The sequence below is a fragment of the Magnolia sinica genome, chromosome 12 (genome assembly GCF_029962835.1).
Source record: "Magnolia sinica isolate HGM2019 chromosome 12, MsV1, whole genome shotgun sequence".
Taxonomy (NCBI): Eukaryota; Viridiplantae; Streptophyta; class Magnoliopsida; order Magnoliales; family Magnoliaceae; genus Magnolia; species Magnolia sinica.
This window is the reverse complement of record NC_080584.1, coordinates 78,043,558-78,053,822: the sequence shown is the minus strand read 5'-3', so window position 1 is coordinate 78,053,822 and position 10,265 is coordinate 78,043,558. Positions and strand designations below refer to the sequence as shown.

At 40.7% G+C, this 10,265-nt stretch overlaps 1 protein-coding gene across 2 annotated transcripts; it reads left to right on the top strand.

Moving 5' to 3' along the window:
* Nucleotides 1–947: 947 nt before the first annotated feature.
* On the top strand, nt 948–9,782 carry LOC131221816 (G-type lectin S-receptor-like serine/threonine-protein kinase At1g11330). 2 transcript variants are annotated; one of them, XM_058217120.1, is made up of 7 exons: nt 948–2,246; nt 4,431–4,541; nt 6,245–6,468; nt 6,922–7,132; nt 7,516–7,753; nt 8,646–8,796; nt 9,133–9,779. In XM_058217120.1, exons 1-7 carry the CDS (start codon nt 992–994, stop codon nt 9,439–9,441), a joined length of 2,499 nt encoding a protein of 832 aa, XP_058073103.1. In that variant the 5' UTR covers nt 948–991; the 3' UTR covers nt 9,442–9,779. The 2 variants fall into 2 exon arrangements, with proteins under 2 accessions (XP_058073103.1, XP_058073104.1); XM_058217121.1 differs by lacking the exons at nt 6,245–6,468; nt 6,922–7,132; nt 7,516–7,753 and having other exon boundaries at nt 2,232–2,246; nt 9,133–9,782.
* The last annotated feature ends 483 nt before the right edge of the window (nt 9,783–10,265 follow it).

Here is a 10,265-nt window from a genome sequence, read left to right as displayed (position 1 = left end):
CCGAAGGTATCCATTTGATTTATTGGTGGAGAAGCTCTCGCCAAAAAGTCTGGTCTGTCTGATGTCAGGTGCGCTGTATTTTTGGGTTTTAAAAATAAAGAAATTCAGGCTCCTAATAGATATGTGGTACTGAGGTAATGCAATAGGAACGAAGATTGATTACGAGCAGATAGCCAAGACAGTCGTACAGATCAACTGCCAACCACCGGAAAAACCAGAATATTGCAATTATTCATTGGAACCCTAATAGATCTTTCATAATCTCCAACAAATTGATTATTCAGTTTATTGATCATTGGGGCTACATTTTACAAGTGATCTTAACCGTCCATACTATAGGCTAATGATCCAATACATAAAGCCATGAAATGCATACTGCACCAACTGGATGGTTCAGATCAATCGATCGGATGGTCCAAGTAGTTGCTATTGCAACCAGGAGCAATGAATTCCAAGTTCTCTGCAAGCAATGGATAATTCCTCCTAACATGATCTGAAATACTTATCGAAGAAAGTTCCTCGTCAACGTTCCTAGAAGAAGCTTATTCTACAAGCACATGTGTGGAGCCAACATTGAAGAGCAAAATTGTATTCATCCAAAACAGGTGGACCACACCATTTAAATTTATGCCTAAAACCACTACAATCACGTGATGTGACCCAACTTAGATTTTGAATAATCTGGATTTTTAAGTGTTCAGTAATCCATGTGGGCCCCATTTTATTAATGGATTCGATGATATATAATAAAACGTGTCAGTGTGAACCATCAGTGTTTGAATCGATCTGACTTTTCGAACACGGGGACAACTAGAAGGGTGGACAGCTTATGGAAGCAGTGCTTGTTGGACACACACACGTATACATATCAATCGACTTGCTGCTTATCATCTTTTATACAGCACCTCCCATTCTTTTCTTCTTCTTCTTCTTCTTCATTTAAAAAAAAAAAAACACGAGTTCTCGTGGATTAACTGCTATTGTTGGAAGCATGAGAAATGTAAAAGCTCTTCTTCCTTTTCTCTTTCTCTTTCCTTCTTGCACTGCAATCTCTACCATTACTCCCACACAACCAATCAAAGAGGGCCAGACCCTTCTTTCGCCCGGTGAGGTCTTTGAACTGGGATTCTTCAGCCCTAGAACTTCCACAAACCGCTATGTCGGGATATGGTACCACAGCGTCCCACCCCAAACGGTGGTTTGGGTGGCCAACAGAGAAAACCCACTTAAGGATTCATCTGGAGTTTTCGCGGTAAGTGGGGACGGCAATCTAGCGGTTTTAGATGGAAGAGGAAAGACTCTCTGGTCATCAGGCACTTCCACCGCATCGAACGATACAACCGCAACGCTTGAAGACACGGGCAATCTCATTCTTAGGATTGGAGATTCAAATAGTAGCATCTTATGGGAGAGCTTCGATCATCCAACGGATTCGTTCCTGCCGCTGATGAAGCTCAGGGCCGATCTAAAGACAGGGAAGAGGACGATTCTAACATCTTGGAAGGGCGAAGAGGATCCTTCCCTGGGGAGTTTCACTTTAGGCCTTGAGCTTCATATGATACCACAAGTGCTAGTATGGAATGGGTCTGCCCGATACTGGCGAAGTGGGCAATGGAATGGAAGGATATTCATTGGGATGCCGTACATGTACAACGTCTACCTTAACGGTCCCAACTTGGTTACAGATGAAGAGAAGAAGACAATCGTCTACACATATTCTTACTACACTGAAGAATATACGAGATTGTGGCTCGAGTGGTCAGGTGTGATCAAGCGGACGAATTGGAACCTACAAAAGAAGGAATGGTCCATTCCATGGATGCACATGCGTACGAGGTGTGGCCTTTATGGCCTGTGCGGGCCGTTTGGGATTTGCAAGGAGTTGGGCTCGCGTATATGTGTATGTATGCAAGGATTCCAGCCTAAGTCGATTGCCGAGTGGAATAGTGGGAATTGGTCAGGTGGGTGTGTAAGAAAAGCCCAGTTGAATTGTAGTAATGAAGGAGGGAAAGGAGATGGATTTTTGACGATTGGAGGGGTGAAAATGCCGGATTTTTCAGATTGGAAGCGTGGCGTGAGTGATGGAAAGGCCTGCGAAGATGATTGTCTGAAGAACTGTTCTTGTATTGCCCACGCCTTTGTTAGTGGAATCGGGTGTATGAACTGGGGTGGAGATTTGATGGATATTGAAGAATTCAGCTCTGGTGGAGAGAATATTTACATCCGTCTTGCAGATTCCGAACTCGGTACGCCTAACTCTCTTTTAGTTCTTTCTAGCTAGTTAAACAAAATTTCATTTGATGTTTCTTGAATATATATATATTTCCTGTCATTACACAAGAAAAACTGAGTGGAAGTTGTTTTACCTATGATAAGGGATCGTGATCAACGGCTTGTGTGGAGCCCTTAGGTTCCACTGGGGCCCACATTTAGAGGTAATCCAATGATCTGAATGAGCTACTTTATGAATTTTCAATGAACTCAAGCTTGACAGATTTCAAAACTGAATGATCATCAGGATCATTCCTTCAGCTTGAGTATTGGATCATAGGTCATGCATGTAAATTAGCTCTCAAAGAATGGACGGTTGAGATTATCAGATCATAAAGTCATTTCTGCCCTGTAATGAGGGTAAAACGGTCATCTGATATACGGTCTCGATCATCAGATAATCACTTTGTGTCAATCCAGTGGGGCAACACATGCTGGCCAATTCCTGGTCTTGCATAGGTCATATAAAATAGCTCTCAAAATATGGACGGTTTTGACCGTCGGATCATTACTTTGTATTGGCCCAGTGGCGCCACACACAAAAACCGATGCTGATTGCTCACCGACCTTGCTAGAGGCGAGGTCGCTACTGGTCAGTGCTCTATGGGCACACCATGTTGTATTTGTTTAATCCAGGCCATCTATCCATTTTTGTTGCTCATTTTAGGTGTATCAGCCCAAAAGTGAGATAGATCCAACACTCAGGTGGAGCTCGCCACACGAAACAATGTTGATTGAATGGCCACCGTTAAAAATTTCTTGGGGGCAACAAAAGGGTTTAGATCAAGTTGATATTTATTCTTTTCCTTCATCTAGGTTTACGTGACCTTATGAACAGGTTGGATGACAAATGACCATTAGGCCCTGGGAAGTTTTTAATGGTGGGTGTTCAATCACCACTGTTTCAATATGGTGTGGTCCAATTTAGATTTGGATCTGCCTCATTTTTTGTATATACACTAATATGAGCTGAAAACAATGGATGGACAGCGTGGAATGAGCTGAAAACAATGGATGTACAGCGTGGATAGAAATGGAAAGGTGAAGGTTTACCGACGAAAATAATTTCGCCGGTAAAAGTGAAGTTCTAGCCACGCCAGATTCCCGTCGGCAAAGATTTCATCGGTTGTAGTGATCGTAGGCAAAACGTACTCAGCTTGAAAAGTCCAATTTTTCTTTTTATAAGTTAAACTCTGACCTTCAATGCACGACTGACTGCAATTGATGTTTGGAGGAACGCCAATTGCGCACGATTCGTGATGGAAACACATGGAACGGATACAAGATCCGAACCGTTCATCTGAAAGTCCCCATCACAAATTTACGGCAACTATAAAAATAGGCTAATTGGATGATCTTATGCGCTAGAATCGACTTTTCAGTCAGCGGATTTGATTGAAAGTAACTCCGAGCCCCAGGCCAGCCATCAACGTATGGGGAGCGGATTGCCTGTGACCCCGGGCACATAGATAAGATATCTCTGTGCCCAGAGATGTGTGGGGCCGACAGAGATGTCCATGAAAAATCGAATCCGTCTACGTGTTCTGAAAGATCACAATAGGACAGGAATATAAAATTCAGACGGATCCAAAAATCATGTAGGTCATATCACACGAAACAGTGGAAATTGAACTCCTGATGGTGAGATAAGTTTTGTATCAGAATTATATTTGTTCCTACAGTTTATCACAGTGGTAATATTTCTATGAACGGTTTGGATATCATATAAAGATCATGGTCAGCTCGAAGAATATTTCAACAGTGGACGTTGTTGTTCACACTGTTTTGTTAGTGTGACCCACATAAGTTTTGGATATGCATGATTTTTAGAACCATGTACTACCGTGGTCTTTCCAAACAGATGGATGGAGTGGATTTATCACGGACATCTCTGTAGATCCCACACAGCCCCAGCACATAGATATGTCTGTTCCGGGGTCACAGGCAATCCGCTCCTCAACCAATGAGCAAGATCTGTGCGGGCAGACGGAGTCTTAGACCCAACCCACCTGTTGATAAACATTGTATTGTGCTCGACCCAGAGAGCCGGCCTGGTCCATTGACAGCCCTGCTTATGATCGTTGGACTCATGTGGTCTCTCTTTATCATTTTTATAAATAGTTACTTATTTTCTTTTTTCCTTTTTATTACAAATGCAGGTGGAAAGAGAGGACTTAAGGCAATTATCATTGTAGTAATTGTGGTTTTAGGAGTAGTTATTATTGTTGTGTGCGCCTGCATTTATAGGAGGTGGACCACTAAACAAAGAGGTAAATACACAGTGCTTTGCTAAGAGACCAAACGTATGTGCAAGAGAACAATCTACTCGCCACTCCATGTGCTTGAAATCCAAGCCATCCACTTGGTGGATCCTAACTTATAGGTGCCCTACTTTAAAAAAATAGGGTAGTCCCAATTGTGGCTTAACTGATCAGCAGAAAGACCGTATTATTCTAGTTCAGCCATAGGCATGGTGGGACTCATCTGATGAATGGCTTGGATTTTTCACACCTATGCCATTTTGGGATGTGCTATGGCATTTACATAGGCTTCCTTGTACACCCGTGACGGCTCAACAATGATCTTTCACACCTAGTTAACTCGGTCAGCATGCTCTACTCGCCTCGGCTTGTAATTGGATTCAAATTGAGTTGACTTGGTTTTTGGAGCTCAAAAAAAATTCAAACCAGGTTCGAGCTTGTCCAAGCTCGACTTGAATCAGATCAAACCTCAACTCGATTGGCTCGGTGACTCGGTTATTTCGATGTTGACCCTGCTAACCAAGTGTTTGATGAAATGACTCAACGAAGTATTGCTTTGGGTGCATACATTTTCCACGGGATTGGTTGGTGGGGAAGAAGGAATGAATATGAAACAAATCACTATAAGAAAATAAAAATTTTACATTATAAAACTACCCTCATATCTTGATTTTGATGGTGCCAGAAGAGTGTTTGATGAAATACCTGTAAACTATTGTTATTGTTTTGCATTATGCGAAAATTTGAATATACATTTTGTGTTTGAGAAAATGTTGCGCTTGTTCGAACTCAGCTCGAACTGGCCCGAGCTACTAACCGAACTGAGCCAAGCTGGCTAGTCAGGCTCGAGGACCAAGCTGAGCTGAGTTCGAGCTGGGGGTTAACTACTGGCCGAGCCAAGTCGAGTTGTGCTAAGCTTGACTCGGTTTGACTTGTGTACAACTCTAGATGTGATGAGGTTGATCACCATCTTCCTCAAGGAATAACTACTACGAGATTCGAACCTCTCTGGACTCCTCACATACTTTCCTTGAATCCATAAGGGATAAAAGCACAAATAATTTCTAATTAATTTTGAAATAATTTGATTAATGAAAAAAAAGAATTGAAATTACGACCCTTTAAATAATGAGTTCAAACCTAAGATAGAGGTTTAGACTTAAACTCTAACTCAAACACCCTAAAAATATGACTTTCTATAAATAGTAAACTTTCTATTTATAGATGGCCTCGATTCCTACTAGACTTCATGATTTTTGACAAAAAATATAAGTCCCCAATTTGGCCCAACCAAGCTATTTTTTAACTTTTCTAAGCCCTTTTTTACATTGGGCACAACTCCTACAACTCAAAGGATCACAAGTTATATTCGAACTACAACTTACTATTTATAGTAAAAAAACGAAACAAAATAAGTCTTTTCTGATAGAATCTCACAAATCCGACATGGGCAACCCATCATAGCAGGGTTGGTTGACTTATGTACGTTCTCTTACCCCAAAATCATATATAATATGTCAAAAAGCTCATCCCAGTTTACCAGATATAACTGATTTAAGGTTCTGACGGTCCGGATCGTTTCACCTCCCATCGGGTCTTCTTAGGTCCATCTTTGCCATGAAAGTGTGACCCGCTCTGCATCAATTATCAAATGAAATTATTACCAATTTGTCTACTTCATATTGATTTTTTTTTTCCTTTACTAATTCTAGATTCAGTAAGGAAGATAAAATGGCAGGAAATGACGTTATTTCATATGGGCCGGAATCTAGATGCACTCGGAAACTCTTCGGATGCTGATATACGGAGAGATGGTGGAAACCAAACACAAGGCCCCGAATTACCCATTTTCGAATTTAGGATGATAGCAAAGGCAACACAGCATTTTAGTGATGCAAATAAACTTGGAGAAGGAGGTTTTGGTCCTGTTTACAAGGTAGAATTCCTTTCTTTTCACGACACAGTGTCTCACACAAGCGTGTAGACCATCTTTACACATCTACACGTGCCTCAACGTGGTACACGTGTTTGAGATCTAAGTCGTCCATCATGTGACCCCACCATAAACTGGGCTTCTAAAGAACCATGGTTAATATTTCTTTCAGCCATTCATTTGATTCTTTCACTGGCCCAGCAAACATTGGATCTTATGTTACAAGCCAGCCGGTGTACTTCACTCCGGAAGGTTGTGTAAACATGAATGGGAAGTAAAAATCCATTGACTCATTCGATGTGGTTTGCTCGAAACTCTTGATCTATGATATTGGCCCACTAAAACAGAAAAGTCTGTCGTCCACTTTGCACGTGGCACGGTGTAGATGGGGTGGATACAGACGTGTGGTATGAGCATACACAAACATTAATTTACACGCTTGATGATTGTTTCTAGGGCAAGCTCCCAGATGGACAGGAAATAGCAGTGAAAAGGCTTTCCAAAACCTCTGGGCAAGGATTACAGGAATTCAAGAACGAGGTTATGCTGATTTCCAAACTCCAACACAGGAATCTTGTTAGGCTCTTGGGTTGTTGCATCGAACGAGAAGAGAAGATTTTGGTATACGAGTACATGCCCAACAAGGGCTTGGATTCCTTTCTCTTTGGTCAGATATCTCTACGACCTCATCAATTACACATATGAGTTGCTTTTCAGTTTGTACACGCAGAGCCCGTGAAACCGTGATCCTAACCATTAATATTATGGGCCCCACAGTGAATCATGCAACAAAAACCCTAGCCATTACACAATGGTTATATGTCTTGGATTTTATTTTTCCAATCGGGTCTGTCTACAGTGGGGCCCATCAAATTGATGGTTTTTCTTCTTTATAAAAAATAAAAAATAAATAAAAATAAAAATGAAAACCCAGATTGATGGTTTGAATCACTTAAAGATGGGCCTTACAAGTACAAACGAAAAACCCATTTTAATACTTTGCATATCTTTGCCCACTGAAAATAGGTTTTGGTGTCATATCTTTGTTAGATCCAAGCCACCAATCAGTACTGGATTGGGCCAAACGCTTCCGCATTGTGGAAGGGATTGCTCGAGGGCTTCTTTATCTTCATCGAGATTCGAGATTGAAGATCATTCACAGAGATCTTAAGGCGAGTAATATTCTACTAGATGGAGACTTGAATCCAAAGATATCGGATTTTGGCATGGCAAGGATCTTCGGAGGAGATGAAAATCTAGTAAGAACTAACAGGGTTGTTGGGACATAGTAAGTAGCAGCCTCTTCTCTATATATAAACAATCCATATTGGGTGATCTTGTTAGAAGATGGGACGTCATTTATTGAACCATGCCCAGATCATCCATTTTGCAAACCATTAATCAGATGATTAGGATTATATCAACAATGTGATTTTGCCCTGACCACCCATGAAGACTGGGCTGGATAAATTTTGATCTCCAGATTGATGATTGTCCAATGCACCTCATTTGCATGGTATCATGTTCAAAGCTAGTTGCATAGGATCATTCCCTTTTTATGTTTTTGTCACAACAATCAGATGCTTTACATTTCATAGAGTATATTTTGATGAATAACATCATTTATGATAATTGAATTTGATACTAAGTTCTTTCTTAGGCCACGTTTGGATGCACTGCAGAATTAAATTGCAATCAGTATTACTTTGAAAAAGTGAAAATAACCAAATTCCAATTTCCTTCCCAAGCATTCACATTGAGGCTGTGATGACTGAATTAGTATTGCAATTCAATTGAATGGCATATCCAAACATAGCCGGGAAATATTATCAAAATTTGCTGTTCCCCCACAACAGAATTGAATGTTTTCACATATGAAGTGCTTTTCAGTTTGAACAGTGTGGTATGTTCCACTTCCTGTTTAATACAACTATCTCCGGAGTATGCCATGCCTGAAATAGTTGTATTTGCCCAGTACAGTGTGGTATGTTCCACTTCCTCTTCAATACAAAAGGGATTTTGCTGAAGAAAAAAAAAATGTTTTCACAATTCAATTAGCTTGTGCATCCAAATACAGCCTATGTCATTGCTTCATTTGAATAGCTATTATATTATTTAGCCTGCCTTATTTGAGAATCACATTCCTAACACAGAAACTAATATAAATTATTGGAATGCAGTGGCTATATGTCCCCGGAGTATGCCATGGAAGGACGGTTTTCAGAGAAATCAGACGTCTTTAGCTTTGGGGTCTTGTTGTTAGAGATTGTGAGTGGTAAAAGGAACACTGGATTTTATCACCATGAACACTCTCTAAGCTTGTTGGGTCATGTAAGTGGAGTTTTCAAACCACCATCTATCTTAGCAGTGAGAGAGAGAAGAGAGGATTGGGTCCATTCATCAGGTGGGTCAAACCATGAATAAGCACTGGCCTAGGTTCAATATAGATTATTAGAAATTTTCTCTGAAACCACACTTTTTTCTCTTACCTCTACATAATGAGCAGACCATTCTGATTTTTTGCATTTGCAGTAGGGCATGTTCAAAGTGGGCCCCACATGATGAATGTCTCAGACGCCCTGTTCCATAAGCAAACTGTCTTATGAATATATTTCCTTAGCTAAAAATGTTAGATCTTCCAAGCTCCTTGTTTGCATATTGTTTCAGGTGTGGCGATTATGGAACGAAAACAAGATGTTGGAGATGATTGATACTGCATTGGGAGAGTCATTTCCACAATCTGAAGTGCTGAGATGCATCCATGTGGGGCTCTTATGTGTCCAACAGTTCGCGACTGACAGGCCAACCATGTCTTCTGTAGTTTTCATGCTAGATAGCGATATTGCAAATTTTCGTAAACCCAAACAGCCTGCATTTACGGAAAGGAGAAGCCAGTCGGAATCAGATTCTTCAGAGAGGAGTCACAAAAAATGCTCAGTAAATGAAGTTACTGTTACAATGATCCACGGCCGATAACATAGAGAAATGTGGTACCTACGTGGAACAGATGATTTCTAATCTGACTCGCCACAATGCCATTGTATCACATTTGCGAGAGATCCAGTCCATTCATCAAGTGACCTATCCCATTCGTGTAGCTGGCAAAAAAAAAAAAAACAGTCCAGTCACGTCATCAGGTGGGCCACACATGTTCAAATACAATCATATGATTGGAAGTGTCCTCATATTGAATAGCTAGGGTTGTTTGTAACACAATTTTGTGCACCTGAGATACTTGTTCCTTGATGAGCTGTTCAAGTCAATTTTCCAACTTTATGTGGGTCACAAGCCAATAATTACGCTGCAAGAATCTGCTAATGCCTAATGGGCCATTAATATGAAATCAATGGTCTTAATTATTTGATGAATGTTAACGAACATCCATTAATTGGTGGTAGGAATAATCCAACAAAAAAAATCTGGTGGAAGACCCACTTCGAGGTGGGCCCAACATTAGGTAGGCCATACATGGTCCTCTTCTTTCTGCCAGAATAATCCTAACCATTCGAAAAGGTGGAATCAAAGGTGAACCATTAACGATTCTACGATTTTGGGTGTCCATAAATCAAATGGTTGCATTGGTTTCTTCTTGAATGGTTGCTCATCGCAGTCCATGGACCACCACATCAGACATCTTAGATCATTTTGTAGATGTTGACGTGTAGTGTGAAAATTGCCTTAGGTTTCCCTTCCCATTATTTACCATTCATTCACGGATATGAAGCAATTATACACGTCGCATATATTTACCTCAAACTAAGCTATCCACACCCCTTGGCCCCACCTATAAAAAGGGTCAT